This window comes from Triturus cristatus, chromosome 12 (assembly GCF_964204655.1).
Source record: "Triturus cristatus chromosome 12, aTriCri1.1, whole genome shotgun sequence".
Taxonomy (NCBI): domain Eukaryota; kingdom Metazoa; phylum Chordata; class Amphibia; order Caudata; family Salamandridae; genus Triturus; species Triturus cristatus.
In genome coordinates, this window is record NC_140595.1 from 27,244,000 (window position 1) to 27,263,932 (window position 19,933).

General features: G+C 48.7%; 1 protein-coding gene across 1 annotated transcript in view; it reads left to right on the plus strand.

Annotated features, from left to right (window-relative positions):
• Nucleotides 1-19,933, plus strand: part of LOC146772277 (uncharacterized) — a 136,355-nt gene that overhangs the window by 62,754 nt on the left and 53,668 nt on the right. Inside the window, exons 6-7 of the mRNA XM_085639887.1 lie at nucleotides 453-564; nucleotides 7,060-11,102. Of these exons, the coding sequence (XP_085496013.1) occupies nucleotides 453-564; nucleotides 7,060-11,102 (4,155 nt within the window). The remainder of the gene's footprint in view (nucleotides 1-452; nucleotides 565-7,059; nucleotides 11,103-19,933) is intronic.

Below are 19,933 nucleotides of genomic sequence, written 5' to 3' on the forward strand. Positions count from 1 at the left end.
AAAAGCTCACCTTGCAAAATAGGGTTGGTACATTGCACAAGCAGTTTTAGCAGTAGCAAACATCCCAATTGTCCGTTTGTGATCGCTATAAATGGTCGTACACGTTCCCCAAAGTGTTACAAGCACGATAAAATATTCTTTTTAACACATTTCTTGCATAGGATAAGAGCTGGTTAATGAACACCTTTTTATGCATAACAAATTCTGACAAATCACTATAATCTTTATGAAAATGAAGACTAATTTGAACAGTGTCTGTAGTGCATCAGTTACATTTGTGTCCCCTTTTGTTTATGGACCTGACAGAATTTTTTGCCTTTTAAATGCTAAATGAAAGTAATTATAACATTTTAAGGAATGCCAGTGCATGACCCACAAATAGACTGCATGAGTATTTGTCTCTAATTTGGGGTGGTTAGGTTATAACTCTTTTTGTTTTTGTTTTTTCACAGTTGATGCCAGTACTAAAGAAACAGCAGAAAATCTGGCCCGGTTTCTTGTTGAGATGGGGTCAGAACTGTCTGGGTTTAACATGGAAATTCTTTCCAATAACCCTGAATTTTGGTATGTAATGAAGGTGATCTGTTTGTTGCTTTAGGTATTATGAGACATTAAAGACGTTTTATGTTGCTCCATTTTTGTTTTGCATCCACCTGTTGCTTCATGTATGTGGTCACTAGGTTAAATTTTTTTTTTTAGAAAATGAAATTCGTGGAGGTCTTTGGCAAACTTTCAGTTTGGAGGGTATACTGCACATCAGATTGAAACTCTTTTAGTCCCATGTATGTGAGACTGACCATATTGAAAAGAGGGTTGTGGGGAGGGTGGTCTCGGAAGGAAAGTTTTCTTTTCGGGCGGCGAGAGTCCTGGAAGCAACCCATATCTATTGTTTGAATTCCTTGCTCTGTCTCGCTTCAGGACATATGCTTTCTGTTTGTATGCCACACACAGGTTCCCCACACACATGATTTTTTGTTTTATACCATTTTGAGGTCACTCTGAAGGCAACTGCTCAGGGATTGCTTGTACTGCAGCTTGAAGTTCGCTTGGTTGGCTAGCACACTCTACACCTCATTTAAGTGCCAGGAACAACACTTCTACTCTTGCTACTTCTGGACGGGAAGTCCAACATTGTATGGACGTAAAAATTCCAGACCGTGATTAAACATACTTGACAATGCACATCATTCCCAGTGCCACTATGAAGTAACTTAAACTGAAAATGTTGGCAATATGTTGAAAGCATTTAATGAGCACAGCCCTTGAAAGATATTTTCCTTCAACAACTGGCCACAACTGTGGCCAAAAGCAGACACCCGAGTGACAGGCGGGCTACTCTGCTATGGGTTAATTCTGCATCTTAGCACAAAAATAGACCATACCTTATTTTTCCACAGCATGCCAGAGATGATGCTCTCCATACTGGGCCCCACCAAACAAGACATTGGAACGAAGCAGGAGTTGTTTTAAAATTGCAGAATCTGTAACATCATAATTTCTGCTATTCTTCTGTAACCTAAAGACCCTGTGGTTGACTTCCTGTCCCCGGAATAATCTAAAGTAGGCTTTGCCCATTCAATGGACAGGACAATGCAGCAGCATCATGCTGCTAACACCATGTACATTTGTGGACAGTTGTCAAGTGCGCTGTTATGTTAATTTATTAAGACTGACTTATTCCAGCTGCCATCGTTGCACTAAGACAACCAAGAACAAAAGAAGAAAGGAAAAGAAAGAAATTAACAAATGAGTCATGATTGATTACCTAACGTGAGTCAGTCCTGCACAGTTTCTGGGGCATGTTATTCCAAAAACCATGATCCAGAACCCTAAAGGATCTACCATTATCATTATTTTTTTGTAATTTTTAAATTCTTTTTATTGACCATAAAACAAATAAACACAATAATGGTGCAATTACAAGACCAAATATAATACCAAAGGACTACAGAAACCTAAATGAAACCAAATAGTACATTGGGTCAAAGGAAAAAAACACTCTGTCATCAGCCCCCGGACAGTCAGCCTATGGTGTCACATCATCAACAACATCATGCGGTTCTGCAAATGGGGTACAAATAAAGCCTCTACTTTTGTTCCAAGGGCCCCACACCTTATTCCGTTTACCCGGGCAACCTCTACTTTCATACACCGCCCTCTCCGCCTGCATGCACCAGTCCATGTCAGATGCCCATTCTGCATGCTTAAGAGCAGGCCCCCCCCCCCCTTCCCTCTTCCAGGTTCTAGCGATGTTGCTCTTGGCAACCATACAGCCCAGTGTGACCCAGAGACGCTCATACCCGTTTAGATCAGTAGCCTCCCAACTTAAAACACGAGCGAATCGCCACCTGCCGTGGCGAGGCCAAGGCTACCCTCCACGTCGTCGGGCTCCCCAACCTCGTCATTCCATTTTGCCCGTATCTTGCCCATAGTCATATTATTGAGAATCTTTCGGTATGTCAGGGAGATTGCCCGGTCTCGAAGATAATCATCCAGTAACCGATCTTCTAACGGTGAGGAAACTGGCAAGTCTGAGCCACTAGGTAACCCCTTCTGTAGTACACTCCGCACCTGAAGATACCGGAACGTTTCCCCTTCCTGTAAGTGGTGTTGTCGTTGCAGCTCCCCAAACGGAATAATTCCTCCTTCTGCCGTAGGTCCCCCACCGTCGAGAGACCTATTAAGTCCCACTTATCAAACCCTTGGAACCTCGAGAGCATACCCGATTGAAGAGATTCAAACAGCGGGGTAGTCTTAGTAATCCTACCAATCTAGCCCCATAAAGCTACTGTAGTCGGGGTGTACTTCGGTGCATACTTTTTACCCCCATACATCGCCCTAAGAAAATTACCCGAGGACATATTGTACCTGTCCATTGTGTACGCAGGGTCCGTAATGGGTCGATGCCTCCAGCTGTTGAGAACCACCAGCTGCGAGGCCCAGTAATAGTGTTGAATGGCAGTCAATGCTATGCCCCCGTCATACCAGCTTTTAGTAAGCTTGACAAGGGCTATTCTGGGTGTCCCGTTGTTCCATAACAATGAGCGAACGTCGGAGTCAATAGAACAAAAGTAATGGGAAGAGATCAGAAAAGACGTATTCTGCAATACGTTAAAGAAGAATGAAAGTGCCATCGTTTTATAGAGAGCCGCTCTACCAAGGAGTGTGAGAGGTAAAGCTTTCCAATGCTGCACGTATGCGCGAAACCGTTGGAGCTAAGGGATCAAATTCTGACAGTGGAACACCCCTTCATCCTTGGTAATATATATCCCCAAATACCTAAACCCCTTGGTGATTATTTGGGCCTCGCAGTCCACCGGAAGAGTCGGTGTCGGCCCGCTCAATACATAAACCAGAGATTTGTCCCAGTTGATCGTGTAACTGTAGTATTGTTGGAAGAGAGCGAAAATGTGTAGCACGCAATTAATTGAAGACCGGGGTCAGGCCAGATGCAGAAGTATATCGTCGGCATAGAGGGAAATTCTATCCGACCAATCTGGAGTCCAGTTCAGACCGCGAATCAAAGGGTCCCTTCTGATCCAGGGGTTCCAAGGCCAGGGCGAAGAGAAGTGGTGACAAGGGACAACCCTGTCTCGTGCCCTTACCCAGCTCAAAGGCGGCAGAACGGCCACCATTTACCGTGACCCGGGCCAAAGGGCGGATGTAAAGCAGGCGCACCCAAGATATAAATTGGGCACCAAACCCGTACCTCTCCAGCACAGCAAACATGAAGGGCCACTCGATCATATCCAAGGCCATCTTAGCGTCCAGGAACACTATCACCGAGTCCTCCTGAACCGTAGAGGAGCGGCCCAACTCCCCCAAACAAGCGGCGCAGATTAAGCGCGGTATTTCTGGCCGGCATGAAGCCGGACTGATCCGGATGAATCCACCTGTGCAGACAGGGCGAGAGGCGAAGGGCCAAGAGTTTGGCCAAGATCTTAACCTCGGGGTCCAGGAGAGAAATAGATCTGTATGAGGAGCAACGGTCCGGGGGTTTTCCCAGTTTATGAATGACTACGATGTTGGCCAACCGTTGCGTCGTTGGCAAAATTCCGAGGGATACCCCCTCAACATACATGCGCACCAGAAAGGGCGCGATGACGGACGCAGTAAGTTTGTTAAGTTCAATCGGGAGGCCACTTGGACCCATGGCTTTCCCTGACTGCAGTGCCCCAATGACCTTGGAAACTTAGTCCGAAGTCAGATCGGCGTCCAGATCCAACGTCTCCTGTGGATCTAGTTGCGGCACAGGGAGCGTAGAGAGCAGCTCCGCCGCCGCATCCCGGGTGGACGTGGCCGAGGGGTGTATACCTCCTTGAAATGACTAGCGAAGGCCTCTGCAGTGGCGCGTTTCCCGTGAATCTAAACTCTCTGCCACCCATCTCCTGGCCAACTCCCTCCTATCCAGCCAAGCCAACAATTTACTAGCTTAATCTCCGATGTCGTAAACGCGATGCTGAGTGGCTCGGTAATAAATCCTTGTGGCATCTTCTGCGATATCCCGGTATTCCTTCTGCTTTACAGCCAAAGTGTGGGAGGCTTCCGAGGCTTCCAAGGACACGGAGATGACCATCTCCTCTTCCAGCTGCGTCACTTCCCTCTCTTCTCCTTCTTATGACCTGTCACAGCCGCCACCACACACCCACGAATCACTGTCTTATACGCTTCCCACAGTGTTATGTCCGATTCAACCGTTCCCTCATTTTCTGTAAAATAATTCTGGGTGGTCTCTAGCAGGTTGGTGCGTATCTCTGGAACACAGAGATACCACTGAAGGAGCACCATTTCCTGGCCGTGTGTGTGTGGGGGGGGGGGGGGTTTGATCAGCAGTGCCACCGTAATAAGTAACGATCGGTGAATGATTTGAAATGCCCCTCGGAAGGAAAGTTATCTCCCCGAATTTAAGAAGCTGCGTTGCCTTCAAAACAAATAATGCGGGACATACTCCCATGTACCCCGGTGTGAAAGGTTTATTGTTTGGAAGCTAGATTACATACACGCCATACATCAATCAAGCCACGGCATCTAAAAATTCCTACAAATGCTTGCCATATGGATCCCCCCGCTTAGGCGGCAAGCGATCAAGTTCCCCGCTGAGGGCTGCGTTGCAGTCACCTCCCATCAAAATGTTGCCATCTGGCAAACCGAGCAAATGAGAGCCAGGGTCAGTGAGAGTGGAGGAATGCAAGGCCTCCCCTCCCATTGCCCTGTAACTGAGACAAATCTACCCAAAGGGTCAGAGGTGATTTTAGAAACCTGAAGGGGGAGGGAGGTCCGCACCAATATGCCCACCCCTCTGGACCCACGAGTATAGCCTGCATGAGCAATCAGTTTATAGCTCCATCTATTAAGTGCTCAATAAGAGGTGCCTTGGAAATGTGTCTCCTGAAGCAAAATCAAGTCTGGGGACTGTTGTTTTAAATATTGCAACACTATGCCCCTCTTAATATGATTTCCCAACCCGTTCACGTTCTAGTAAAGGATTTTGAGGCGGGCCATAGCTGGGTTAGAACTACAGTCTTGACTCATTAAAATCTATGACATTGGGGCCCCCCTCCCTCCATGACTGGCAGAGCCTGAATAAACAATCTAATCCGGCATGTGCAACACAGTAGAGCAAAACCCTCACAAATTAACAGTGAAGTTTACATATACCACATACCCCGTACCCACCTGGTATTGTGAATAAAATTGTATGAAGAACTGCCCCAAGAAATAAATTCAGACAAAAAAAACAACAAAAAATCACAAAAATTCCCAACCTTAACCCAGGTCCTCCCCCCCCGCCTCCCTGCAGCGTGGACTCAAAGCTGCCCACCCCCCAATTTGCAGAGTGCCTGTAATCCCCACACATCTTAACTAAGGAGGGCATGTCACGCTGCCAAGCCACCCGATCGGCCGCCCACCCACCCCTTTAAACGACAAAATGAGCAACCATGACACTTGCTACCAATACCTGAGGAACTGCAATTTTGACTCATGGACTCGGCTCCATAGGCTCAAAGTCTCAGAGATAAGAGAGAGCCCCACAAATCAAAGCAGCCACCCCCAAAAATGCAACTCGATACTCCTCCTACTCGGGAGGGACCAACACTATTCCTCCATCCAAGATCAGACATAGACTCAGTGGCTGAATAGCAAGAATCAGCCAGTCCCCGTGCCTCCCAGACAATCCTGCGATCCATCCAGGCCATGCCCCCGCACCGGGGACGCACAGTGACGACGCAGGAAGTGCGCCATCTCTCAAGCCAGTCCCAAGTCTCTTCTGAAGTTTGAAAAAAATAAGTTTTCCCATCAGCGATAACTCTCAGCTTTGCCGGGAAGAGCTTGGCGTACTGGAGACCTTCGTTGCGGAGGGCACACTTCACCTTAAGAAAGGACCGTCGTTTCTGCTGCACTTTAAAGGTGAAGTCTGGGAAGAAGGACACACTGGCATTATCAAGTTTCCAAGGCGGGCTGGATTAAAGCATTCTTGACAGCATTTTGGGAATGTGAAATGCTAACAGACAACCAGGTCCCATGATCTGGCCACAATGTAGTATCGCGAAGCAGTAAGTCTTCTTTGAGCCAGTGTTGTAAAGCGCCCGATGTATCAGGCATAACACTTTAAATTGAATGATTTCTCTTATTTGGAGTCATGGGAGGGAACGCTGAGGGCTGGTAAACTAGTTAAATTTTCACAATCCAGGTGCCAGTTTGACTGCCATGTTTTGAATAAGCTGTGTTTTCTCTGTAAAACTTTCTTTATTTTGGTGTCAGATGACATATTTTGATTAAGCCAAAAACGTAGGCTTTTAACAGAGCTGGAAGGAGCTAGGGTGTTACTTAAGGAGAAAGGCCAGCACAAGTCCATCTATGTAACAGAATTGTCACCATAGGAATCAAAATCTCTGTCTAATCTAGTTAACATTTGCTTTTAGAAGGTGTAGCTGTTGCATATCCTGCTTTCTCCTCGATCCAAGACATACCCCTACAGTCCTCCTCAGTGTGATCAGTAGATGGTGTCTCTGCAACATTTTACCCTAGTTCAAGACTTTTTTCTTGTTTGCTTTTCAGGTTTTTGAAGGAAAAACAAAGTCCAGCATATAAATTCTACTATATGAAGCTGACAGAATTCCGCCACGCAAGTGGTTTAACTTATGATCCCCATGCAGCTTGCAACCAGGCAGAAGCTGGTCCTCAAGACTCCGAATCCAAAAGCCTGAAATACGAAGAACCAAATCCACCAGAATTCAAGGCAATTGTTCCAGAAATCTATGATCCTTATTATGAAGATGTTAAACGTCAGAAGCGCATATCTTCTGTTTCAGGATCTCTTGTGTCTTATTTTTCTGACAGTGGTCAATCTGATGTAGAAGACCATTCACACCCAAATACGAAATACAAAAAACTCGAGCATCAATCTTCTCTACCACAGGATGGTGCACTGAAATCCCATTCTCCATCAGATCAGAGGCCTCAAGCCTCTACGTTTCAAGATTGGAAGCCTCCACTCCAAGATCTCAGGTCTCTCCCTCCTGTGACCCAAACTTCTAAAACCAAAGATGAGTTGTCCGACCTCCCTCTTATACAGAATGAAATGCATCAATCACTTCTGCCCCGAGATAGGGAGTCTGAAAACTCTCTAATCCAAAGACCGAAGACTCCTTCAAAAGAACAGGGTCTTGAGTCTCCCGATAAGATGTCTGAACCACCAGACACTAATAATCAGAAGTCAGACAACCTTTTATCCCAAGACCAGGCCCCTGAAACCACATTATCCAATGGTAAAGAGTCTCAAACTCCTTTAACCCAAGAACAGAAGTCTGAAACGCCTCTGTCCCAAAATAAGGAACCAGGAAACAGATTATCCCTAGTTAAGTCTGAAGACAACCTGCCCAAAGGTCAAGCGGGAACATTTCAGTTACAACTCCTGCCTAAAGATGAGCCTGCACCCCCACAAGCTGAGAATTTAGCGCCTCAAGATCAGAGGTCTTGGACCTCTCTCTCTAACGATGAGAAGCCTCTTTCCCAAGATGAGAAGACTCAGTCCCTTTTACACACGGATCAAAGGCCTGAGATATCTCTGTCGCAAGGTTGGAGACCTCAGCCTCAAGAACAGACCACTAATTTTCAAGATCAAAGGTTTCCTCCATTCCACGATCGGATTACTCATCCCACTCCGTTCAGAGAGCAGGAGCCAGGGGCCACTCTCCCACCTCATCAGAAGCCTCAACCCCAATTTCAGGTACAGCACCCTGAAGATCAGAAGTCTAAACCCCCTCCTCCCCAAGAGCAGAGGCCTCAATTCTTATTTCCTGTAAATCAAAATCCTCAAATTTGCCTCTCCCAGAGTGTGAGGACTGAACCCCCTGTACCTCAAGCCCAAACACCTTATCCTCGATATCCTAATTCTCAACCCCAACCACCCCACAATTGGATGTTTCAACCCCAAGATCAGATGCATAAACTGCCTCTTCCACGATATTATAATCCTCAAGTTCCTCCACCCCGCGTTCCAGCCTTTCTACCTCCTGGACACCAAGTGCAGATCCCTCAACTCTCGTTACCCCGAAGCCAGGTTCCTCCGCTTCCGATTCCCCAAGCCCCTCCCCAAGGTCAGAAACTTCAGCTTCCTATACCCCAAGATTGGAAGTCTCGGTTCCCTCCACCTCCAGTTCAGACATCTACACCCCACCTATTTCTAGATCGGATGCCTTCACCCCAAGATCAGAGACCTAAGGGTTCTTTTCTCCATGGTCCGTCACCTCCATTCCTTCCACCTCTTGAAAGTATACCTTTGCCCCCCCCATCTCCAATTCAGAGCCCCCAAGATCTAAAGTCGCAGTCACTTTATTTTCCAGGTCAGACACCACAACCCCCTATCTTTCAAGATCCAAACCCTAGGCCAACTCTACAGCAAGGCCTGAATCCTCAACACAGCTTCCTGCAACATCAGAAGCATGATCTCCCTGTGTCTCATCATTGGCAATCTCAAGATCTTCAGTATCGACCCACTCGACTTCCAGATCAGAAACCACCACTCTCTGTTCTCCAAGAACGGAATCCTCCCCATCTCCCACAAGATCAGAAGGCTCCATTACTGGACCAGGCAGACCAACCCTCTTCTCTTCCAGGAGTAGAAGTTGCGGCTTCAGGTCTTGAAGATCAAAAGCATCAGTTGTCGGTAGTCCAAGATCCAAAACCCCATATACCTCAACCCCAAGACCAGAAGCTGCAACTCCCTCTCCTGCAAGATCAAAAGCCTCAATTGTCTCTTGTCCAAGATCTGAAACCCCAAATCCCTCAACCCAAAGACCAGATGCCACAACTCCCTCTCCTGCAAGATGAAAAGCCTCAATTGTCTCTAGCCCAAGATCCGAAGCCCCAAATCCCTCAACCCGATGACAAGAATCCTCAACTGTCTCTTGTGCTAGACCAGACGCCACAACATGCTGCACCCCTGGAACAGAAGCCCGAGCTCCCTCTACCGCACGACCAGAAGTCCCCACTTCATCTACCCCAAGAGCAGACACCAGAACGTTCACTTGACCAAGATCCGAAGCCACCTGCCCCAAAGACTTTACATAAAGATCAGAAGACTCCCCCACCTCTGCTACCGAACCAAAAGCCGCCTACATCTCTATCACAGAACCCAAAGGCTTCAAACCTACTCCCTCAAGATTGGAACCTTCACATTTCTGTGAGGAAACTCATGCCTACTCCGCCCCCTGATACTCCTAAGTTTAAAACTGCTCTAGCTCAAGACCAAAAGCTAAAACATAATCTATCCCAAGACCAAGCTCACCTGCCCTGTGTGCTTCAAGATGGGAAGCCTCAACCCTCTGAAACTCAAAATCCGAAACACCAAACCTCTGTCTCCATAGAAGAAGAGCCTCACACCCCTGGATCCCAAGACTTGAATCTTCAAGCTCCTCGTCCTCAAACTCTTAAGAGTCAAACTCCTTTTCCCAATATTCAGAAGCACCCATCACTTCTTGCTCAAGATCGGAAGTCTCACACCCTGCAGTCACAAAATACGAAACCCCAAATGCCTCCACATCAGAATTTAAAGCGTCAACCCACTCCCCCTCAAAATCTAAAAACTCAGACTCCTGCCCTTAAAAGGCAAATGTCACGTCTCTCTCTTCCTCAAGATTGGAAGCCTCAAACACCACTTGCTCAAAATCAGAAGACTCCAATTCTTCCTGCAAAGTATGATAAATCTCAGCCACTTTTTCCCATAGAACCGAAGTCTCTAATTTCACAGTCCCAAACCCAGAACTCTGAAACCATTTTTGGGGAAAATAGAGAGTCTGATCCTCCTCCAAAGCGAGCTTGGAAATCTGAACTGTCTCTCGCTCACGATCGAAAGCTTCATGCTCCCCAGTTCAAAATTCAGAGGTCTCCAATTCCTCTTCCCCAAGATAAGAAGACACAACCTTTAGTACCACAAAAAGAGATGCCTGAAACTCCAGTCCTTCAAACCCAAAAGCCTCAAGCCCCTCTGATTGAGCCTCTGAAACACCAAAATCCTCTCTCCAAAAACGAGAAGACCGAAACCTCTGTCTTTCTTAGCCGAAAGCCTGCGACAACTGTATCCCAAGAGAAAGATTCTCAAGCTTATCCAGCCCAAGGCCTGAAGCCTCTTTCTCAAGATCAGGAACGCAAAGACTGCATAGTTGAAGATTTAAAGACTCAACATGGTTCACCTCCAGTTCAAAAGCCATCAACCTCTCAACATTCAGATTCAGCCTTTGAGGGCCGCAAGGATTTTAAGCCGGTTGCTTCTGAAACATACTCTTCCAAGATTAACAAGAATGAGTATTCTGATGATTCAGATTCTGAGGGCCTTGGCCCTGTTCTTCCAGAGTTTAAACCTCGAAGTTCTCTGGTTAAAACTTCCAAACATAAACGCAGTAAACGAGTGCATCAGGAGTTATCCCCTGAAGTTCAAGAAGAAAAGGAGAGTAAGTCATCAAAGAAGTCATCCCGCAAGAAAGCCAAACGAAGAAAGCGTAGTGCATCTCCAGCAAAATCCCCTCATCGTCGAAAAAGAGCCAGGTCTCCAAAGGCTGCCAGTGTGTCGTCAAAGAAGTACTCGGACGATGATGCGAAAGGCAAGTATTCTTATGGGGACATTCAAATAGAGCCGACTGTTACATTTGAGTGACAAGTTGTTCTAATATAGCAAACTCAACAAGATGCTGGATGGGGTGCTGACACTTTTCAACCACTCGCCCCCAGTCACAGATATGGGTTTAATCCATCGTTTTTTTGCTCACTATGTGTAAGAAAGTGCCCACTTTTTGCATGGTTGCCTCCACTTTTTTGCTAAACTGCTGATGTACTTTGACTGAGTGTGCCCCTGGGTTCATGCTAAACAGGTACCCAGGGCCTATGTTCTTTTCCTAAAACTGCATCAAGACAAACCCCAACTGGCACGCTTTGCCCACAGGTCAGTCCCTTGTAAATAGTACCATAGGTAACAAGGGCATTGTGGCCAGGCAAGGCCTCTAAGGGCTGCAGCACTTATTGTGCCACCCTAAGAGGCCCTGCACCTTTACACACACACACACACACACACACACACACACACACGCACACACTGTCATTGCAGGCTGTGTGTTTTGGTGCAGAACAAAGTGAGTGAGAGTACAGGAGCATGAGCCCAACCTGTTGTTCTGTTGCTCACATGCCACCTCAGTGGTTAGACAAAGTGCAAGCATTCTTCCCATTACCTTTAGTGTGTTTCAAGGTTTTCTAGTAGCCCATAGGATGTTTGCCCACTACTGTTGTCATGATTAATTATTATTTCATGCTGAATTTGATACTGCTGTGTCACAAATGATGCTCACAGCCCCCATCCGCCATATTTCTGGGAGATTTTAGGAAGTCATCCCAGTCCATTCAGGCCAGCCTATTTGCTCATGGGAAGCATTTGACACCCCTTTCGTATACTAATTATTAGTTGACAGAAGTGGGACAGAATATGCAAATTTAGTCTCAAAGAACCTCGGGCAGGTAAAAAGTAACAAGTTTGTCGGGAACAGCACACAGGCCGACAGGATTGGTGCCAAGTCAGTTGCGTCTGTGGTTGGATCTAAACCAAATAAAGCTTTGATGAACTGTAATGAACAGTTGCTTCTCCACAGTCCTTGCTTCTCGCGTCTCTTCGGTGTCCTTCTTTTTCTTAGGTCAGCAGGAATATGATTTTGTGTTGCGAGGGGCTTCCCTAAATTTAGATTTAAGGGAGTGTAGGGTAGTAGCCAATGGGCTTCTTTCCTCTGGGGTCACCATCCCCCTTATGTGACCGCTTCCCGTGGAAAGTGGGCATAACCCTATTCCAGAGTTCCTAATTCTGCCATCACCAACATTGCAGACTTATAATTTCGTATCCACATCAGGTAGCTCACCTTAGCGGTGGATCTAGCCTGAGGGTGGACAAGCCTCTCACTGCTGAGGGAAGCCAGACTCGTATACCAAAGGCGGTGGGCTCTTTGAAGCTTCCTGCCTTGGAATGCTAATTTTCCAGCATTTTTGTAGGATGTGTAAACTACCTTCCTCCAGAGCAGGCATTGTTCCTGACCACCTGAGAGAATCGACTCTCACCCCTGGGGGTCAAAAAGTAATCTTTGGTGGCAGTCTGGACTGCAGCATTCAGCCAGCACACTAGAGGGCTGATAGGTTTCATGGGGTACCTCCAAAGTACCTTCTGCGTGCATGTACTAATAAATCCGTTAATTTGAGGTGTTTGATACCAAACGCCACAAGTTTCAGTGAAGCCATTATGTAGCTGGGAAACATCGTTTTGACTAGTGCCCAGTACATACCTTAGGATTGTTTCCCTGCTCATTTGTAATGTCAAGTAATAGAAGTAGACATCACAGGGGCATATCTGTTAATGCAGATATGTCATCACATAAAATATAAGGCACCCTGCTTTATGGCTCAAAGGCCTGCTGTAGGAATGACTTGCATTTATTAGATGCAGTGATTTTTGCATGGCACACCAGAGTGTTCACTCATGGTTTGCACCATGTTATGCAGCCTGCAGTTGCAGTCTATGTAGAATTTGTGTGTGGGTCGCTGCAGCCCTATGGAACCCTCTTTAGCACCCGTGGTTCATCCTGATAAAGGTTAGGATTATTCCTCGAGTTGGGTAGTTACCCATGCCACGTAATAATACACATTTTCATAGGTGGAAAGTAGCAAACCTGTGATGGAGAACTCACTGAGATTTTACCCACTGCAAGGCCTTATGCTCCAAATGAAAGTCAGGTTAAAAGCTGGTGTTCCAAGGATCATCCTGGCCCCTGTACCACCTGTGCCTACTTGGGTTCCAACCTCAGTCACTTTTTACAACCTGGGGTGGATCATACCCACAAACTGGGAGTCTAAACTTCTCTTTGCGCTCATTTTTCCTTTTGTATTTACTTTGGAGGGTGATTCGGGATGCAAGATCTCTTATTATTAGTGAGCCTTGTATAGCGCTACCCACACAGGTTTTCCCGGGGCTAAAGCTGATGGTCGGGTCTATTCAGGCCCCATTGACTCAGAACAACCAAGTATTCCGCTGTCTGCGAAAGGTGTACAGTGAGGTACAGCTTCTTAAGGGTTTCTATGCATGTTTGTTTAATTCTGGGGACAACGCACATGGACAATTCGCTGGAGCGAAGGGGACGGGCCGGCTGATGTGATCTCACCAGGTTGTGAAGGTAGCATGGGCCTGCCCCTGATCTGGCTCGGGTCACATAGCACAAGGCTTTGAAATTAATTTACTTCACCGCAAGCAAATGAAGCTCTGGGAGGAAAGATGAGGCTGGGCGGTTTTGGGGAGTCTGTATAATATCCTTGCAGCAGAGTTCTGGACCACTTACAGCCGTCTGATGGATGCTTTATCTGCCCTCAGATCAATAACGTTGCCATAGTCCAGTCTCGACCTAAGGAGTGCCTGAATAACCATCCTTTGAGCTGGGAGCTGTAATAACCAAATGATTTTCTGCAACCATTTCAGGATGGCAAAATAGGTAGTGGCCACCTTAGGCTTCATGGACCGCGTATCATCCAGCTGACCTTGGGTGCTGGGTCAGGAGGAGTGTCCAAGATTTCTGGCCAGTGCTGTGGGCCCCAAGGTGCAGAGTTCTTGCCCAACACCAGTACCTTGGTCTTTTCCCCATTAAGTCTTAGTGAGTTGTTGTTCATCCACATGGCAACCTGGCCCAAGAGGGCCAGGGTTGTGGTCTTGACCAGATGACGACGAGAAGATTTACAGTCATCAATGTAGGAAAATAAAGTGAGGCTGTAGGAAGCTTCCTCTTTTTTTACTATACCAAAATTAGGTATAGTGTGCTTAGAGTCCAGTGGTGCCCCAAAGGTAGGCAGAGGTAAAAGTAGATAGCACCTCACTCTCTATTTGTGGTAGTGTGGGCAAGCAGTAAGGCTTTATCAGAGGTTAATGTTAAACATTTGTTGTACACACTCAGGCAGCAAATGATGTCACACACTGAAAGACTGAACTCAGACCAATTTGTTTGTATAAAAAAAATATTTTTTAGTTCTATTTATTTTCTAGAACCAAGCAAGCCTGGTACAGGTAAATGTAAATGGTACTGTTCAAGGCAGGTTGAACAATACAAGCAAGCTGAATGAAAATGTCTTTGTTACAGGTTTGTAAATCTTTTCAATACAATGGAAATTACTGTTGGATTACTTTTGATTATTTCCTTTATGGATTACGTTTTCTACTCAGTGGGATATGCCTAGATATCACTCTGGGACATTTCCTAGAGAAAAGGTAAGTCAATGCAGTCCTATGGGAGAAAACACTGTTATCGGTTTAGGGGTAAGTACTCAGTCTTGGGAGTTGGTTTCCTGAGGTTACAACCAGGGTTGCCCCAGGGTCGAGGATGCTCTCTCAAAGCACCCTCAGCGGCACTAGGGCAGCCGTGTGCAGAGTGCTGAGGCCCAATATTATCCAATGGGGGATAGGGGGCCTCCGGGTTGGTGGCAGCTCACAAGCAGGCCACAGGGTTGTGGGAGCAAAGCTCTTCGTGTTTTGCTCAGGGTAAAGGGGGATCCGAGTTAGCACCCAAAGTACACCCGCAGCGGGTGCAGGGTGCTGTTTTGGCGTCGGGTGCCCTGCTGTTTTCAATGGGGATTCTCCGGTTGCAACAAAGACTGCAGGCTCGGGACGGAGATCTTCTGGAGGTGACCACCAGTTGGAGTGGTAAGTTGGGATCCTGGGACACAGTCTGTTCGGCCACCCAAGGCCTTGGGGCGTCGAGTGCAGGGGTGTCTTTAGGTTTTCTTACCAGCTCCGGTCGCGGTCTGGTGTTTCCTCCAGAAAGAGGCTGCAGGCTTTGCTTGGAGATTCGAGGCAGGTCAGAGATCACCCGATCTCAAGTCAGGATCCCCGGGGAGACCTCCTCGTGGTGTTGGGCCACTCGAACACGGGCCGTGGGCGTCTGGTGCAGACTGGTGCAGACTCAAGGTTTTGGTTGGAGTCTGAGTCTGTCTCCGGTGAGCACCAGTTTTCACCAACAAAGTCTTTGGTGTGGAAGGCAGAGTAGGTCCTTGGGTATCTTGAGACTGCTGGCTGCAGGACACACTGGGATTTCGCTGGAGCAGGTTCGAGGTATGGACAGGCCGGTAGGGCTGGGGCCAAGTCAGTGGGCGTCCTCCTCTTCTTAATTATAGCACAGCTTCTTCAGTCCTTCTTCTTTTCTTCTGGTCGGTTCTTGTCTGAGGAGGCATGGTTCATGGTTGCCCCTAAATACTAAATTTAGGGGCGTTACAGGTTAGTAAAGGTTGGGATCAGTGGTGGGTACACCCCCCTATTATGCCACCCGGCGGGGGGGGCATATGCCTCTCTGTGGTTAGTTGGGTACCCCCATCTGCAAGATGGCAGGTACTGAAAGTTGTGCTTCACCACACCTTTCTCACCTGAGGGGTGGGGTTGGCAAAAGTGGGTACACCTCCCTTCCTCACTTGGTTTCCCCGCTCATTCTCCCGCCCAAAGTGGGAGTCAGAACCGGTGGGAGCCAGTTGCTGGAAGCAGCAAAGGGCTGGGGTAGCTCACAAAGGCGGCTAGCCTTTGAAGCTTCTCCTTCGTGGACCCTGCCCATACTGGGGGAGGAACCTTGGCATGTCTGCTTGTGGCAGCTGGCGAGCAGTCACTCAGCCTGGACTCTAGTGTTAAGTCGTTTTTCTGGGGACATCTCTAATATGCCCTCTGAGTGCATTTTTCAGTAAATCCCACACTGTGTGGGTTTAATGTGCTGAGAAGTTGGATACCAAACTTCCCAGTTTTCAGTAAAGCCATTATGGGGCTGTGGAGTTCGTAATGACAAACTCACAGCACCATATACTCTTAATGGCATTACTGCACTTACAATGTCTAAGAATTGGTTTAGACACTGTAGGGGCACAGTGCTCATGCACCTGAACCCTCACGACTAGTTTAGTGCACCCAGCTAGAGGGGTGGCTGACCTATGCCAGCGCAGTGGATTATAGGCATGGCACACAGGGATGTGTGCCATGTCGACTCTTCACTTTGTTCTGCACCAAGTCACGCAGCCTGCAAAGGCAGTGTGTTTGTGTGTGTGTGAAAGTACAGGGCCTCTAAGGGTGGCACAATAAGTGCTGCAGCCCTTAGAGGCCTTCCCTAGCTACAGTGCCATTGTTACCTGTGGTACAATTTACAAGGGACTGACCTGTGGCCAAAGAGTGCCAATTGGGTTTTGTTTTTAATGCAGGGGACACTCAGTCAAAGTACATCAGCAGTTTAGCAAAAAGTGGGGGCAACCATGCAAAAAGAGGGCACTTTCTTACAGAGGCCACAACTTTCCACTAAGTCTGCCAATGGCTGTACATAGGTGTTAAATAATGCTGGGCTAAGGGCTGATCCTTGGGGAACCCTGATGTAAGGGAGTGCCGTTTGGAAGAGCTACTGACTGAGGTAACCTGCAAGGAGCAATCCCTTAAGAATCATCCAGGCTAGGGTTGTCCTTTGGAGACCTAGATTTGCCAACCTCTCTAAGAGAATAGCATGAGACACAGTATCAAAGGCTGCGCTGAAATCGAGTAAAATCAGCGCAGCTGTCTCGCCTTCATCCAGGGAGCCGTCTGAGATGTTCTGTGACTCCTAGAAGGGCTTAATCGATACTATGTCCCGCTCTAAACCCAGATTGAGAGGAGTGAAGGTAATTTTGAAGCTCCACAAAAATGGCGAGTTGTTTATTGACCTGTTTCTCGATTAATTGGAACATTATGTGAAGCATAGAAATTGGTCTTTAATTAGACCATATAGAAGGATCCAGATTGGGTTTCTTCAGGAGGGGAACAACAGTGTCATGTTTCCATTCCCGTGGGATAAGCCCCTCCTCTACTGCTCACTTATTTCACAGCAGTCATTACAAACCCTCCGCGGAGATGGAATTGTCATTAGAAGGCAAGAGGGTTCATTTAGTTTAGCACTCCTTCTGAGAACTTTTTACAAAGAAAAGGTTGATGATTTGTATCCTAATGGAACCCTATTCCGTTTTGCAGACTTTTGAGGTTAAATAAGTACTGTAAAATATAGCTCTGTACAATGAAAAATCAGTAGTCCTGACTGCAGTATAAAAATTTCATAAATGTGTACAGTCCAGTGGTGCTTTAATAGTGCTACAAATGCTACTCTATGCAGAAGGGATTTACTTACTGTTGGGAATGTTGTGAGCAACTTGCTCCATGTCATTACAGACACAATTTCTATTTCTGCGACTTTATGTATCGGCTAAATGCATTTTGGGTGTTATAGATAGGGAGTAACATGTTAACCCTATGTGGGAAAGTGCTTGAAAGATTATGCACTGAAATCTAATAGCTGATAGATTCCTTACCTTAGAACATGGGTACTCACAAACTTTCTCTCGGGGGCCAAATTTACAGTGTGGTTTATGGCCGAGGGCCGCACCGGTGGGGGCGGGGGGCGGGGCTAGAGCAAAAAAAATAACTATGACCATGAGGTTGAACACAGGACCCTGCAGCGGACGCCTTCGTCCACTGAGCCACCAGACCCGGCATACACATATCTATCTGTGTGTCTCTCTGTGTCTCTCTGTGTCTCTCTGTGTCTCTCTGTGTCTCTCTGTGTCTCTCTGTGTCTCTGTGTCTCTCTGTGTCTCTCTGTGTCCCTCTCCCTCTCCCTCTCCCTCTCTCTCTCCCCTCTCTCTCCCCTCTCTCTCCCCTCTCTCTCCCTCTCCCCCTCTCTCTCTGTCTCCCTCTGTCTGTCTCCCTCCCTCCCTCGGTCTGTCTCCCTCCCTCCCTCCATCCCTCCCTCGGTCTGTCTCCCTCCCTCCCTCCCTCCCTCCGTCTGTCTCCCTCCCTCACTCCCTCCCTCCCTCTGTCTGTCTGTCTCCCTCCCTCGGTCGGTCTGTCTCCCTCTGTCTGTCTGTCTCCCTCCCTCGGTCGGTCTGTCTCCCTCCCTCCCTCCCTCGGTCGGTCTGTCTCCCTCCCTCCCTCGGTCTGTCTCCCTCCCTCCCTCGGTCTGTCTCCCTCCCTCCCTCGGTCTGTCTCCCTCCCTCCCTCCCTCGGTCGGTCTGTCTCCCTCCCTCCCTCCCTCGGTCGGTCTGTCTCCCTCCCTCCCTCCCTCGGTCGGTCTGTCTCCCTCGGTCTGTCTCCCCCCCCCCCTCCCTCCCTCGGTCTGTCTCCCCCCCCCCCCCCCCTCCCTCCCTCGGTCTCCCCCCCCCCCCCCCCCGGTCTGTCTCCTCCCCCCCCCCTCGGTCTGTCTCCCCCCCCCCCCCCCTCGGTCTGTCTCCCCCCCCCACCTCGGTCTGTCTCCCCCCCCCCCCTCGGCCTGTCTCCCCCCCCCCCCTCGGCCTGTCTCCCCCCCCCCCCCCTCGGTCTGTCTCCCCCCCCCCCCCCCTCGCTTTGCCCCCCCCCCCTCGGTCTGTCTCCCCCACCCCCTCGGTCTGTCTCCCCCCCCCCTCGGTCTGTCTCCCCCGACACTCTCCGTCTCCCCCCGACACTCTCCGTCTCTCTCTCTCTCTCTCTCTCTCTCTCTCTCTCTCTCTCTCTCTCTCTCCCTCTCTCTCTCTCTTCCTCTCTCTCTCTCCCTCTGTCTGTCTCCCACCGTCTCCCTCTGTCTGTCTCCCTCTGTCTGTCTCCCTCCTCCCTCTGTCAGCCTCCCTCTGTCTGTCTCCCTCCTCCCTCTGTCTGTCTCCCTCTGTCAGTCTCCCTCTGTCTGTCTCCCTCCTCCCTCTGTCAGCCTCCCTCTGTCTGTCTCCCTCTTCCCTCTGTCAGCCTCCCTCTGTCTGTCTCCCTCCTCCCTCTGTCAGCCTCCCTCTGTCTGTCTCCCTCCTCCCTCTGTCTGTCTCCCTCCTCCCTCTGTCAGCCTCCCTCTGTCTGTCTCTCTCCTCCCTCTGTCAGCCTCCCTCTGTCTGTCTCCCTCCTCCCTCTGTCAGCCTCCCTCTGTCTGTCTCCCTCCTCCCTCTGTCAGCCTCCCTCCTCCCTCTGTCAGTCTCCCTCCTCCCTGGCTCCTTCATCCCTCTGTCAGCCTCCCTCTGTCAGTCTCCCTCCTCCCTCTGTCAGTCTCCCTCTGTCTGTCTCCCTCCTCCCTCTGTCAGCCTCCCTCTGTCTGTCTCCCTCCTCCCTCTGTCAGCCTCCCTCTGTCAGTCTCCCCCCCTCCCTCTGTCTCCCTCCTCCCTCTGTCAGTCTCCCTCTGTCTGTCTCCCTCCTCCCTCTGTCAGCCTCCCTCCTCCCTCTGTCAGCCTCCCTCTGTCTGTCTCCCTCCTCCCTCTGTCAGCCTCCCTCTGTCTGTCTCCCTCCTCCCTCTGTCAGCCTCCCTCTGTCTGTCTCCCTCCTCCCTCTGTCAGTCTCCCTCTGTCTGTCTCCCTCCTCCCTCTGTCAGCCTCCCTCTGTCTGTCTCCCTCCTCCCTCTGTCTGCCTCCCTCTGTCTGTCTCCCT